This window comes from Argiope bruennichi, chromosome 7, assembly GCF_947563725.1.
Source record: "Argiope bruennichi chromosome 7, qqArgBrue1.1, whole genome shotgun sequence".
NCBI classification, from domain to species: domain Eukaryota; kingdom Metazoa; phylum Arthropoda; class Arachnida; order Araneae; family Araneidae; genus Argiope; species Argiope bruennichi.
This window is the reverse complement of record NC_079157.1, coordinates 54,094,134-54,109,304: the sequence shown is the minus strand read 5'-3', so window position 1 is coordinate 54,109,304 and position 15,171 is coordinate 54,094,134. Positions and strand designations below refer to the sequence as shown.

At 31.9% G+C, this 15,171-nt stretch overlaps 1 protein-coding gene across 1 annotated transcript in view; it reads right to left on the bottom strand.

Annotated features, from left to right (window-relative positions):
* Positions 1 to 15,171, bottom strand: part of LOC129975377 (thrombospondin type-1 domain-containing protein 7A-like) — a 610,131-nt gene that overhangs the window by 160,825 nt on the left and 434,135 nt on the right. Inside the window, exons 5-7 of the mRNA XM_056088439.1 lie at positions 8,726 to 8,862; positions 7,366 to 7,543; positions 3,668 to 3,947 (exon numbers count right to left, since the gene is read on the bottom strand). Of these exons, the coding sequence (XP_055944414.1) occupies positions 3,668 to 3,947; positions 7,366 to 7,543; positions 8,726 to 8,849 (582 nt within the window). The 5' untranslated portion in view covers positions 8,850 to 8,862. The remainder of the gene's footprint in view (positions 1 to 3,667; positions 3,948 to 7,365; positions 7,544 to 8,725; positions 8,863 to 15,171) is intronic.

Sequence of the window (15,171 nt, the reverse complement as noted above, 5' to 3'; positions counted from 1 at the left end):
GCTTTAAAACGGGACGTTAATATAACTAAACTAAAAATCAAAACACAAGATAATATGCATTTAATCGTCTAATTGTCACAAAATCATGTATCCCAGTAAAAACTCTGGATTTTCGGACTGGATATCCCAGTAAAAACTCTGGAAAACTCTGGATAGAGAATTAAAGTTAGATCCGTAAAATGTGTACAGTCGAAAGTTACCAAAAATTAACGATGTCACCGCCAGATTCGATCTAAACATTCACTCAACCCATTCCATAACTCTCTACTTATAATCAACAAAATTCATTATGAGTCTCAAAATTAACTTTTGACACTCACATCTTCCTCAGCGAATCAAAAGATATCAATATTTATTTTATTTAATCAATTGTCTAACTATGAAGCTAAGTTTCTGCTTTATAAATCTATCTTCATTTATGGTTCCCACATTGACAGCACAGTTGCGTTTTAGGTGCCAAAACTTTTAAGTATACTAAAACCAGAAACTCATGTTATTAATGCACAATGAGACATCTGAACGAAGATTTTACTTAACGAGTGGCATAAAAAAAGATTTCGCCCACATTTTAACAAAACAAATGAAATAAAATCTTTAGATTCGCATAGAATTTCTACATCTTCTAGCAATGACTCTACAGTTTCTAACTTTTGAATCTTACCTTTGGTAATATTTCTTCAATTAGGAAAAAGCATATGTTAATTCTTAGTTTTCATTCGCGATCGGATCCATTTTAATCCTCTAAAATATTCAGTTAAACGAAGGAGCAGCTGATGAGAATTGCCGTTAAGAGAAATTGGAATTTTTAATTCAATAGTCTTTGGAAAAAATAGTATATATTTTAATCCATTCTTCAACAATGAGTTTGAAAAAAGAATGCTACCTCTGAAAAAATTGAAATATCCAAATAAACATAGATTATATTTCTTTTATAAAAAAAACGCTAGGACGTCCGTCGATGTCAATTGAACACCGGTGCCTGTTTAGTTTGTTGTCCTTTCCACATTTTTGCAGGGAAATTGAAAATTTTTCTTGACTTTTAATCATTTTCCATGGTGATTACACAAAAAAATGTTCTGTGGTTCTAGGTTATTTAGGAGAGATTTTACAACTAAATATACCTAGAACGTCTGCTGGTGTCGTTTCGACATTAAGGCAACTTATCATTATAAATAGTTGTCGTTCAACAAACGATAGTTCACTAAGTAAAACAAACTTCCAAAAGAATTATCGCTCTCTTGTTTGACCTTCAATGCAGTGTTATGGGGTTCACAGCGGAAATGAATACATTATACTAAAATTGTTGTGTCTAAGTGTTTCGTTATAGAGCATTTTATCTGCTCATTAAAAAAAACATTCGATTTTCGAACTTTGTACAGAGCAGACACCCTGAAACCATGGCTTGTACAAAAGGTCCAGATGAATTGTTAATTTGTTGCGAGAGCTTTCTGAGAATGAATTGGATGTTGATGAGCTGTCTTGTTCTAATTTAGATTCCGATGAAAACATAAGATTGAGTGACAGTGACTGCGAAGAATCTGAAGAAAGTGCAGAAGAAATTGATAATATTCCAGTAATAAATACTGAATTTAAAGGAATTACAAATTCGCTAAAATGCAAGAAGTGCGAAATTAAAGAGCGTGATGGAAATGCAACTAAAAAATACGTGTGTCTTGCTAGAAAATAGTGCACGGATATAGAACAGGAAAAATTGAATATCACTGCATCCATTGCAAATGAGATATGTACAAAACATTAAAACGATAAATGATGGTTAAGAAAATTGCATTCTCACAAGAATTACGATTTTGCTTATTATACTAATATTTATGAATATTATTGTTTTATTTCATTTTACAAGATTAAGTTAATTGTTTTGTTACAGTTTTCTTATGATATAAAGGGTCATAATCTATACTTATAATAAAGCTCAATGTGTGTGTGTGTGTGTTGGTGCTCTACAGGTCAGGTCATTTGACATACAGCTACCAAATTTGGTACATGTATACCTTAGAGGTCGGGAATGTGCACCTAGGGTCCCTTTTTAGAATTTTTAATTAGAATTTTAATTATTAATTAAAAACTAACTTTCCCGCCAAAAAAATCTTCCATTTTCCCCACCGCCAACTTTTCCGCCAAAAAAATCTTCAATTTTCCCCACCGCCAAATGAGTAAGATTTTTTCTCCCAACAGTAATGAGGCTAGGGTTAAAAATTTTCGGCCGATTATTTCAAACGATTCTGTTTATTTTCTTAATGTTTGATGCATTTAAAATTAAACATTGTTAATTAATCCATTTTTCAGATTCATTCTGAAGTACTTTTGAATTAAAATAACACAGAATAAAGGAAATTAAAAATGTCTAATCTGCATAGCGTTACCCCAACTGGCGTAGAGAATTTTCACGCATTTCCGTTACCGTAACTGGCGAAAAAAATTCACGCATGTGTTCTGACTGTTGACATGGCAACCATTATCAACGGATGTTTTAAATTATTTTTAGGTTAGTTGCATGCTTTTGTAAATAAATTGTATTTATGTTAGTTATATATTTTTTTGTATATGTTTATAGTTTTAAGTACATCGTTTTTTAAGTAGTTTTTTGAAACCTGTTTTCGACCGATTATTTTAAACGATTCATTTTATTTTCTTAGTGTTTGATGCATTTAAAATGAAACATTGTTAATGAATCGATCTGTTCATGATGAATCTGAGAAAATTTTGTTGACAAATTTTTGAAATATTACATAAATTAAGAAAGATATTCTTTAGTGACCAAAAAGTTTAAACGCTCAGTGACTCTATTATCAGTAATCATATTATTAAAAAAAATGCTTTGTTTCAGTAAAAAATATTATTATATTAATTGCAGATTAATCATTTACACTTTAATTTAAAGCATAAATTCTACGAGGGTTAACAGAAAATGAGAGAGATAAATACCACGCTATGACTGAAGGCCTTTATAATATTATGAGTGAATTATATGACTATCAAAATTTGAAGTTTTAAAATATTTTGATGAAGAATCTATTAAAGTTGGAATTGCGTAAAATATTTAATGGTACGACCGTAGTTTAACCCCCTGCCGGAGTAAACCCCCGCAATTTTTAAAAATCGCCAACAACGGTCTTGCGAAATGTTCAAAAGCAAAGGAGCAGGTATTCAATTATAGTGCAAAATAAAGATTGCCAGGTTTGGCGCGTTATCGCAACTGGGCGAAGAAGGGGGTTAAACTCCGGTTGAAACTATTTAATTATTAAAAATTAAATGAACATTAAGATTGGCGAACCGGCTGGTCGCCAAATGCGGCTAGTATATGATAATTACATGAAATATTATTAAAAAGTCTTAAAACTAAACCCTACTGAACAGAGGTTCTGCAATTATTTATTTGTTTCATGCTTACATTATTACAATTATTTTATATATTTTATATCGCGGTGTCGAAACGACACCGGCGGTCGTTTAAGGGTAATCGAAATCCCAAACGTTCTAGTGTGAAAATACATATTTTGTTTTCGAAAAACGAAATCATTCAAAGCGGCCAACAATTTTGAATAGCTGATTTTACCAGCTCTACAGAAACAATTTAGTTTATGTAGAGAATTTATTTTCGTCATAATTGGATACGTATTAAAGAAAAAAATACATGAATCCTACTAACCACTTTGTTCAAACTAGTACTAGCTGGACAGTTTGAAGATGTGCAGGAAATATTTCTTTTGGCCACAATGCAGTTCTGTGGACAGTCCAAAGAACATGCCATTTCTGACTCAGGTTTGTCCCAAAAGTGCTCGCAAGCCGAATTGTCCACTGTCTTCTGGGTGGATCCAAAAGCACAACTAACTTTTCTATGAGCCACCCCTGCTATGGAAGTCCCTATGCAGGATGTTGTCGGCATAGACTCTGTGGGTATACATGAAGACCAAGCGCCAATGCGCCACCTAAAAAACAATCAGTATTCAGTTACAACTGAAATGTCACAATCAAGAATGAAATATTTTAACGCACTTTTATTAGTTTTTATTTGTTTCATGTTTGTAAAAATAGAATTTTGTTATCGATTTTTCACACTATTTCTGACGTGATAGAATTTATGTATGGTAAATTGGTGTGTTGTAATAGATAATGTACATATAGGCATTTTCGAAGAATATACACTATTTCAATACTTTCAAATCTTATTAAGGCTTACACGATTAAGTTAAATAAATTTTGCTTTGATACTCGTAGCTCCAAGTAGCGAATTTGGGGCGAATTATTTCAATATTCTATAACATTAATTAATAATAAATCGTAATTTAAAATCTAAAATGTAGAAAAGAATTCAAATTTAAAATTAATACGTCGTAAAATGCTGATAAAAGTGTGCTTTAAAAAACAGTTTTTATAAATTTTATATGAATCGCATGCAGTTCAGGTTTTTCGTCAGTAACATGTTTTTCAAAGATAAACCAACCATTCAAAAATAAAACTTATTCAGTATAATTGTTTATCTTTTTACAGTCATCTCTATTAGATGCATTAAACTGTTTGAAAAAACGATGATAAGATTTTTACATTTAAATAATTTTGTATTGATCCATTTTATAGATTTAAAATCTGAGCCAAATCATCCAAATGGCTTTAATCGCATCAAAATTATTATTTTCGTTTAAAACAAAATATTTTGTGTTTACCTTTATTTCTTGTTTGCAATAATTTCTGTAATAAAATTAGGTATTTGTCATGGTTTAAAAATGGACTGAGAAGTGTTAAGATAAGAAAAGAAATTTGTTAATATAGGTTTATCCTCAAGCCTTATTTGTCGAGTAATTTTCTGACAATTTTTCGGTATTGTTATCCGAATAGCTATAGTTCTACTCAATTTTTCATTCATTTTATTTACTTTTAACATATAAACGCATCCATTCTAACCATTTAGCAAATACGGTCTTTTTATTTCTTCTTTGAAGATATTAAGTTCTATTTTGAAAGCATCGACATTGACAGTAGCATCAAATATTTGTATTAAAATAGGTCATAAAAGAAATAAGACGAGTGATATACAGGGTGTTAATAAAAAAGTAAACAGATATTAATTTTCTTAAATATTGTGCTTAGATATATACACTTCCATTTGCAAAATTTCAATAAATAAAGGTGGAAAATTGCATGAAGATAATGTTCGGTTCAGTGTCCCGAGACTACCACTTTTCGATTCTGCCCCACTAAGGGGTGAGACGAGAAAGGATGAGCCACTTCCAGAATTCTTCGCCATTGTTTGACCTTGATTTCCGTCTCATTAGAGAGTTTTTCGTTCATTTCTTTTTCCATACGCGTGTTAGTGTCGTGACATTAATGATTGTGCTATTTTATTTTAACCCAAAATTGCATATTGATTACTTATATGGGTAGTTTTAGTGATAAAAAAGTTTTCAGGAATAGCACGAAAAATATTTTATATAATATCACTAAACGTGCAGAGATTATCTACCGTTGTTAATCTTGAAATTTTATCAAAGAAAGAAATGTTTTAACATAAAGGTTATTAGTATTTTGTAAAAATGTGAGCTACTAAATTTTAAGAACAGAAATTGTCTATTTATTCATAATAATTGAATATTTAAGCTGCCGCTTTCAGTAGATAACAGTTGTTCGAAAGTATTTCGCTGTGAATTAATATCTTTTCCCGAAAATGTATTATTCGCAGTTTTTACCCGTCCCAAGTCAACGAAAAATTCGAGTTCCCCTTATTGTTAACTGTAAACATCTCCTCCTTTCATATCTCTTCTCACCCTTAATTTGATTAAATAAATACATCCTGACGCATGCGTAAAAGTGCGAATGGTTTTTGAATCCGAGAACGAACAATATTTTGGCTTCTATGGAGAGCAAAAATAATTTTTAAAAAAATCAATGTAGTCCCCACAGTATAAAAAATTTAATCATTAAAATGCTTGTTTTACATTAACCATGAAGTTTCCTGAACATGTATATAAAATTATCAGAGATGTGCTTATTTTTAAATATAGATAAAATTAATCAGAAATTTCGACACAAATATTTATTTTAGAAATGCAAATGTATTCAATACAGAAAAACTCAAATGCTTGCCATCCAGTCATCATGAATTGAAAGAAATGTGCTAATCATGCAAAATTGTTGGCAATTTTAAATAGTTGACATTCGCAACTTCTATTTAGAGACTTTGAAAAGAATTGAAACTCGAGACGTTGAAAATGTAAGATATCTTAGAAACGCAGTAGAATATCGAACAAAATGATAATATTTGTTCGCAGTTATGGTGGTGATATTAACTTTTCAAAAGAGTGATATATTTAAGAAACTAGGAATGTTTTGAAATGCCATTCATTTAGACTGCATAAAATTGCAATGTAAGTCTATCTGCAAAAACATGTCCCTTAGTTTTTTTTCCGAATTTGACTTAGAAGCCATCTGAAAATTGTGGTTTACAAAGGCAACTTTAACAAATTGTACACTGTGAAATATCGCGAAGCGTAGCACCAAAATATTGTTTACTTCAACATTAAATTGGTGTTATCAGTCGTGATATCGAAAATCTGAATTTTCCGATAGAACATGCAACACAAAAAATAAATATTTGCAATATTTATTTGAGTGGTTACTTCACAGAATTACAAGTATCAACCACATAAGAAAATGTTTGTAAAGGAAATTGTAATCTCTGTTGTTTTATGGAAAAATTAAATCTGCCAAATGCGTGTACACAGTCATATTGCAGCTCTTAGAAATTTTATTTTTGGGAGGAAAAGATGAAGTAAAGTACAATTGGCTAGTCCGTTCTGCCATGAAAATGCCTGCAAAAATATACTGAATGACGAAATACCATTATAACATTGGAGGAAGTATGGTTGAATCCTAAAGCAGCGTTCTCACGAAACCAACTACTGCACGCAATGGAAGGTAACGCCTATGTCAGGAATATCACATGACCGCAATGAGACAATGGTAAATAGTTATCCCGATGAGGTAATAACCATTTGCCATTGTACCATCATCGGTAAGGGGTAGCCATCCCCACACCATTTCTGCACCTACCCGGGCGGCGAGCAACCACCATGCTGAAAGCTTCTCATTCCTATTGTTGAGTGTTCCCCCGGGAGGAAGAGTGTATGGGGGAGGGTAAATTAAAATACTATTGTTGAAACAATATCCTTACCGTGTTTAGTTACAATTAGCTGCAAAGATTTTTTCTTCCATCAACAAGTTATTATAACAACTGAAGTTATTTTACATAAATTTTCTAATCAGTTTATCATTATGAATTCCATAATTTTAGACTAGTGTCATCAACATTTAATCAACATCAATGTATATCAATAATAAGAGAAATCAGACCTGAGCATGCCCTTGTGTTTGTCGCACACCCTGAAGCACTGATCGATGATGGGTGGTTTTTTGGACTCGTCGCAGTTCGACTCTGCCACCATGAAGTTAAAGGAGTCCTGGCATACGATCTTCCGTTGCCTGTAACCTTCGCCACACCTCACTCTGCTGAAGCAAGAGCTCCACGGTTCTGGAAAACAAAATTAATTAACTAATTAATTTTCTAAAATGATAATGCTTTCAGAATAGCAAACTTTCTGCGTATTGTCTGTATGTGTAATGTTCTACAAAAAAACCTTGAATATAAACTTAATTGGACTTAATAAACTGATAAATTTGGCAGACAGCTATTTTTGGATAGCAGATAGTGAAGAATAGAGTTTATTTTTCAAATTTTTAATTAAAACCACGCAAATATTAATTTTTATTGACAATGTGTAGAATTTTGAAAATGTTGTTTGAAGCTTTGAAGTTTTCTTAAATTTCTCATTGTCTGTGGCTTCTTTTAATCATATCTTACGATTACCATATTTAAGCATATATCTAACGCAGTACAGTCAACGCTGGTTCTTGTTTAGACTTCGCATTCAATGACGTATAATTAATTTCCGAGTTTTTAAATTAAAATTTGCAACTAAGTAAAAAGATTAAATAATTAAAATTGCAAAAAATCATTTAGAAATGCTTTAATAGATCAGATGCTTTATATATCATTATAAAAATTAAAATAATAAAAAATGTATCTATTAGACTGTGTAATTTACTTAGGAAGTTACGTAAATTATTAAGTCAAGGGAGTTAAATCCGAAAGAAAAATTTAACTTTGCACGCACAGAGTACCGATATTTGGAGCAGAGGTGAAAAAATAGGCCATAAGAATAACGCTAAGAACAGCAACTAGAAACACAAGATAATTCTTTAAAAAAACTTTTTTCAATTATAATCTTCTTTTCTCAAGAATCATTATTTAAAATATATTTTCAATGTCGGCAACAGAGAAAAAACTAAGTTATAATAAAAATGCCATTCCAAAAAAACTTCAAACAGTAAAGAATTAATAATATTTCTTCCTTATTTTAAAAAGAATTTCTTTTCGTTTCCTTTAGTTTCCACGATAATTTCAAAATATATTAAAAAGCAGAAGAAATTTGGTTATCAGTTAAAACAGAAACATGAAAGAGTAAAAAAAAAAGACAAAAATAATCTTTCCCAAGCTATTCTTTAAACAAATATTTTCAAAACGTTCGACTCTCCACTTTATGTTCTGCTTGAATTAAAGTGGAATTCTTTAAAGAACATAAAGATTCCTTGGGGGGACGACGAAAAGAGTTAAGCTGGCTTTTTCTCTGGAAACTTGTGGAGCAATACTTACTTGTCTTCCATGTGTAGGAGACAGCGTTTATGTCAGAGAAGCCTTCCGATAAATGCAGTAAAAAATGGAATGCGAAAAGATGTGAAATCATCAGAACGATGAATTCGTCGAGGAGTTTCTTCATGTTAGGAAAAAATCTGCAATATAAATGTTTGAATTAAAAGGCATGAATCACTGAAACAATATCAAAAATTAATATGACATCTCCACTTTGTAACAAAGCATTTTTTATTCTATGTTTCTTTCAGATATAAAAGTTTATTACACTAAACCTTGATTGGGTGTTTATATTAAATTCTGTTGAAATATATTAATCCTTTTTAACCCTTTAAAGGGACCTTTTTTTCTAGTCATATTATGTTAAAATATTTTTAGGCTTGAAATTAGAATAAGAAAAGGAATTTCATTTAGCTTATTAGATAAATTTAATTTGATTCATTAATTAATTTGGATAATTAATAATTAAGTAACAAATCAAGACATCATTTTGTGTGAGATAAAGAACTAAAGCATCTAAGTTTCTGTCTTTCTAAAAAAAATGGTCAGAACTTATGCCAACCTACATAATTTCATACAAAGATTGATAAATTTGATGGGAAGCATACTTCCCACGGCCCTAGAAAGGGTTAAAATAATATAATTGGTGACTAATCTTTTTATCAATACTAGTAGCAAGTCTTGGGCTTTTCATATGTCAAAACACGGAAATAAAATACTCGGCAGCATAATGAAATAACAGCTTAAATCCTCTGTAGCTTCGAAAATTGTATTTCTTAATATATTGCATACACAACGCTTGTATGGTGCCATATCAATGTATCAGATATCATTACTGTATAAATCTCAATTATATTAGGATGTTCCATAAGTTTCTTTTCTATTTCTAATATGAAATTAATACGCAGTATTTACTGATTAAGATATTATTTATTTTGTTATATAAGAACCCTTTTGCTGTATTAACTTCTTCCATCTCTCAGGAAGCCTCATTATGCCTTCTTTCCAAAATTGTTGTTTTGAACACGAAATAATCCTCGAGGTGCACTTTTATTTTGCTGATGGATTTTAAGCGCTTATGACAAAGAGAGTTTTTAAGGACAGAAAGAAGTAATTATCTGATGGAGCGAGATCTGGAGAGTATGCAGGATGCGGTAAAACATCTCAATTAAACTGTAAAAGCTTTTCTCTTACAACTAATGCAATATGTGGTGTCGCGTTGTCATGATGAAAAACAACGTCTTGTGGGTTTATAAATTCTGACCGTTTTTATGTTATAGCAGCTTTCAGTTGATCCAGTTGACAGTATTTCGTAGAATTTATTGTTTCACCTTGAGCAGAAAGCTCATAGAAAATTACGCCTTTCCTATCACCCCAATCGAACAAAAGAACTTTTTTGGGGTGTATTAGAACTCTGGTACGACTGAAATCGATGACATAGACTGCTAATAGATAAGCCTGCATGTTGGCACAAGCAGAGCCAGATAAGGTCATTCATAGCACAATGAGAAAGAAACTTTTGGGACACCCTAATATGTATCATTTCACTATTCATAATCAGACATTGCATAGTTTTTTTATATTTCCGGCCCAAGGTTTCACTGATTATAAAGATTTGTCTGGTGGGCTTTTTGCTCTTTGTTGTCTTTATGACAATAATTTTACAGTAGGTATCACTCCAATATATCAGGTGGCATTAGGTGTGCACAGTCATGCATTGCACAGTTTTTTAGGATAATATTTTTTATGCATCTATTTACATTACATCAGAGAATAACAGTATTTAAAAAATAGATTCACTTAAAAAATTAATATCAGCTTATTTTTGAATTTAAATTTTTTTTAAAGTTTAACAAGAATATTAAAATCATATTTTAAATATAAACCAAAGCAATATAAAAACTGAAGTCGTGACTTCAAACAGTCTTTATTAATAATGGGCAAAACGTCAGTATAAAATATTAGTAGTAATATTGTAAACGATTTAAGTTTCATTTAAACAATGAAATGTAAAATACACTTAAAATGTTTTTAAAAGAATTATTTAAAAATATGAGGATAATTATACAGAAAGAATTGGCTTCATGGAAAAGAAACGTTCTTGAATTTTTGTTGTTGTAAAAATAGTTTTTTTTCTGTAATATTATCGGAAGTTATCGCGAAAAATGAAAAAAAAAAATGTGTTTAGTTTTTAATTAATTTACTTTTAAAAAATTCATACGAGATGCATATTTTTATTATTCAAAATGTAGGATGATTATAATTAAATTAAGATTTCAAAAATCGATAATTTTAAAATTACTGGTCAGAACGACTTGATATTTTAGCAGAACAATCGTGAGGCAATGGAATTTTCTTTCGCGAAGGAAAAAAATAGTTCCAAAATGTGCTCATAGATGGCTGTCAGGGTTCAGATTGTCTGGAGTTATGCGAATTACTTATATATCACGTGCGACCGCAGACATAGCTGCCATAAAAATGCAGAGCAGCAGTTCTTCGCCTGAATCCTTCATCACGACTCCTGACTATGAAGGATCGCGCTCTGCTCTTGAAGCTTTTTTATAAGAACGATGACTGTGCACTTACAGCTATCAGAAAATTTCGGACATTAAAATGCATAAAATCGGGCCCAATCACACAAATGCGAAAAATGATTGCTAAATTCAAAGATGCCATTTCATTTGATGTGAAATGGGGAAAGGAAACCAGTTTCGGTTGCGGCAGTTTAAGATGTGGCTACAGAATCACAAGAACAGACTTACAGTGATGCTGAAATCAACAGTTCACGGGGAGTTGGCCGAATGCTGGATATGCCGACCAGCACGGTGCGTGAAGTCCTACGGAACATCTTGCGCTGCTATCCGTACAAGATAACTCATTTGCAGCAGTTGCTACATGCTGACTTGGAAGCACGTGAATCTTTTGAACTATGAATTCTTACTCGGATGGAAGTGGACAACAGTTGTTCATGGAACATTCTGTGGTCTGACGAAGCCCACGTCCATTTGCACGGTTCTGTAAATACGTAAAATTACTGGATACGAATCCGTTCCAGCAATGGCCATTAATAACTGCAGCGTTAATCGTCGATCCGTTTTTCTTCGAGGAGATTACACCTGAGGGTCCCGTTATTGGCAAGCGGTATGAAGTAACCGTAACCATGTCCTTTCGACACTTCAGCAGCGTCAGTGTGTGGATCTCACAATATTCAAGCTAGATGGCGCCACGTTCCCCCGATTTAAACACTTGTGATTTCTGGCTTTGGGAGCACCAGAAAAATATTGTTTACAGCGGACGGATTGAGAATCTAGCAGGCTTTAAGGCAAGCATACACACCACATCCTTTGTATTCAGTACAGATACCCACAAATCTATTGTAGAGCATGCTGTTTTGCGCTTTGTAGCGGAACGAGATGGAGGGTATATCGAACAACTTATGCCTTAGCCACCCATTAGTAAGGTGTTTGTTCCATGAAGAATTTTTTTTTCATTATCACTGTTGTCGCTATAAACATGTATTCTTGTCTTATCGCTAATAAATTTTTAATAAACTCCTAAATTCTATTGTTTCCTTTTGGCTAACAATATTCCTGTATTTAACAAATCCAGTTTTGGTCTTTCCCCTAAAGCGCCATTTATCGGCGCATTTTGGAACTATTTTTTCCTTCTCCAAACAAAATTCCATTGCCTGTTCTGCTAAAATGTCAAGGCATTCTGACCAGTAGTTTTAAAATTATCGGTTTTCGAAATCGTAATTTTAATTATAATCATCTTGTATATATGTACTAAGTTTGTAATTCTAGTTCAAACGATATAGCCTGCAGAGAGCAAGCATAAGCCCACACTCATCTTTATTATCAGTAGAGATTTACATTTCTTATATAAAAGTGAATAACTTTCAATGTGCATTTTCCGTGTAGATTTTCCGGCTCTAATAACAGGATTCTTAAAGCAAACACAAATACGGCATTTTATTTTTTTAATTTAAGTTTAGAAATTCTTAATTCTTACGTACCATTTTTATTTCTCAATTCTTTTCTCTATTGATAATGTAAAAGTAAGAATGTAATTATTATAAATGTGATTATTAAAACAAAGCTGTCTATTTTTCTTAAATTACACATTTTTTGATAATGTTTAAAAGGCAGCAATTTTCCCCTTCAGATCTTATCCGTGGTAAGTACAGGATCAAACGGATTAAAAAGTTTAAAACAATGCCAAAAATATATTGAATTAAATATATTGAAAATATCCTGAATATATATAAGAATGTACAAATTAACTACGAAAACATTATTAATAGATGGTTTTAGGGGGGGGGGGAGTTCTTTCAATTTTGCGGATTTAAAAATAGAGCTATCTCGATATGAAACTTTTAATTTATAAACATTTTTACAATATTTTTTCAATATTGCAAACACTTTTTTATATTAATATTGCAATATATCTCTTTGTTTTTATTCGTACATACGCATTTGAGGCATCGAAAATACTTATTGTGAATACATTAAGTATTAAAACGGGATTAATTTTAGATTTGATCAGAAATGAAAGTTCTGGTTGAGGTGTACGGAAAGTCATATCAGTGACTCTCTGACCCGCCCGAAGGCAAACGGATAAATAATAATGAATAACTGGGCCGCCACAACAGCAACTCTCACAGGAACTGTAGTTGAGTTCTAAGGGTCATCACCGGCCACGGTGCAACCCTTCCCTAAGGAAGTATGTCCCATCATCGATGAGAAGAGCCAGACCCCACCTTTTCGTGTACCTTTGTGGGTGGCGAGAACCAACCACTGTGCTGGAAGCTTCTCATCCATATTTCGAAGTACGAAAAAGTATCTTTACAGATCATTTGTATTAATCAGATGTGATATGTGTGAAAATGTCCCATATAGAGAATCTAAGTGACTTCATGAAAAACAACGTAATAAATCCGCCATTTTCTTACTACCAGTACAAATGGTGAACCAGAAGTTCTATGGTGACTTGCACCATTCAAACACTATAAACACCTTTTGGTGTCCAATTCCGTTAATATAAAACTTTATAAAAACTGCAACTATCGCTCTTGTATAAAATATTCACCATTTTTATGCAATATTTAAGTATCTGTTTCATACCGTTTAGTATCTGTTTTTTAATAAATGTTTTTTGGTTAGAAGTCTTGGCATTAACTATTTAACTCATTTTCTACAGTGGTGTAATCTGGATCAGCAATATGCTTAAGATGTGTAACTTCATACAACTACAGTTTATTTATTTCAACTTAGACTGGTATAATTATAAACACTACAGAATCATAAGTGTTTGAAATCATATGGGAGATTAATATAAATTCTAATTATTGGGTAGAAAGTTAGAATATCTAATTCCAATGCCCCCCTCCCCCGCATATGAGGGACTGAGAATCATAATATATCACAAAATTTTTACTAAACTATTATCAGTATCATACAAAACTTGAAAGTTAACCATTTGAAATACGCTGCTTTTAAAATTAGTAAAACTTTTTTATTAACTCTAGTTTTGAAAGAAAATGTATTCAGTTTTATATAAATTAGCTTTAATAATTTTAAAGCTGTTTCGAGTTAATAATTAATCAGTTTTGAGGGGATATACTGGATTCTTACCTTTAATTTTCATATAACGATGCGCGCTAGCTAGATCTATTGTTCAAGACATAACTGTTTGACCATAAGGGAGATACAAAAGCAAAGGAGAATTCTTATCTACAATTGACTTTAAAAAGACATATGGAGGCTCCAGTATCATTGAATCATTTCCGCACTTCATCAACATCCCCGTTTTGAAACACAAGTATGAGATTTTTGTCACCCATAATGTACGCACCTCATTCATCCTCATAATGCAAACATCTTTAAAAATTACAAAAAGGGAACTTATAATAGATCAGGAGAATTAGAGTGGTACCTTGAAGAAGAAAATGTGGGACCAAGAGTTCAAGTACTTGAGTTAGCACAATGGGTGCATGGGTGCTGGAATGTCTGACATGGATGAAAATTTTTAGTAAAGTATTAATTATTTAGTCCATAATGTATCTCATCAAAAACTGTAGAAGATCCAGAATTATACAAAGTACAAACTGTTATTGGAGGCAAATAATGAAAAAACAAATCGTGCAGGAAATTTTGGTCAGATATAGCAACTAAATGAGCTAATAGTTAGATTTCAGTGCAATTCCTTTAAAGATCCCATTTTTAGGACCATATCAGCGTTTACGAATGCTGCAATACGGGCATCATCGAAAATATTTATATCTGCTAAAGTATGCGAGATGCATTATGAAACATTCATAATTGTGTGCACGCAATAGTTAAGAAATAGCTTTGAGCAATTTATGGGAAATTGAAACTTTGCATGTGCTGCCCACATGTAAAATGCCATGATATAAAGAGTTGTCCCTCTTTTTAACTGCGTGCAGCCAG